Source organism: Mastomys coucha, unplaced genomic scaffold (genome assembly GCF_008632895.1).
Source record: "Mastomys coucha isolate ucsf_1 unplaced genomic scaffold, UCSF_Mcou_1 pScaffold5, whole genome shotgun sequence".
Classification (NCBI taxonomy): domain Eukaryota; kingdom Metazoa; phylum Chordata; class Mammalia; order Rodentia; family Muridae; genus Mastomys; species Mastomys coucha.
In genome coordinates, this window is record NW_022196911.1 from 112,884,949 (window position 1) to 112,885,212 (window position 264).

General features: G+C 54.5%; 1 protein-coding gene across 1 annotated transcript in view; it reads right to left on the bottom strand.

Annotated features, from left to right (window-relative positions):
* Prpsap1 (phosphoribosyl pyrophosphate synthetase associated protein 1) overlaps positions 1-264 on the bottom strand; it is a 22,423-nt gene continuing 22,159 nt past the window's right edge. Inside the window, exon 11 of the mRNA XM_031354091.1 lies at positions 1-122. Coding sequence (XP_031209951.1) covers positions 1-122 — 122 coding nt within the window. The remainder of the gene's footprint in view (positions 123-264) is intronic.

Below are 264 nucleotides of genomic sequence, written 5' to 3' on the forward strand. Positions count from 1 at the left end.
TCAATGCTGAGGAAGGGAATGGAGCCCGGGGGAGACACATCTGTGCTCCACTGACGCCATGGACCATGACCCCTGCTTCGAACCCACTGTTTCTTGCACAGTACTGACAGGTTTGTCACGGTCTAGGAAGAAGCAGGGAGCTCAACAGTCGACTGAAGACATGAGGGAGACAAGAAACATTTATTTGCGGCTTCCAAGTTCTGAGGGACAGGGTGCTACTCTCTCATCTGATTAGCTCAGGGGGCGGGCAGGGACGCTGCGTTG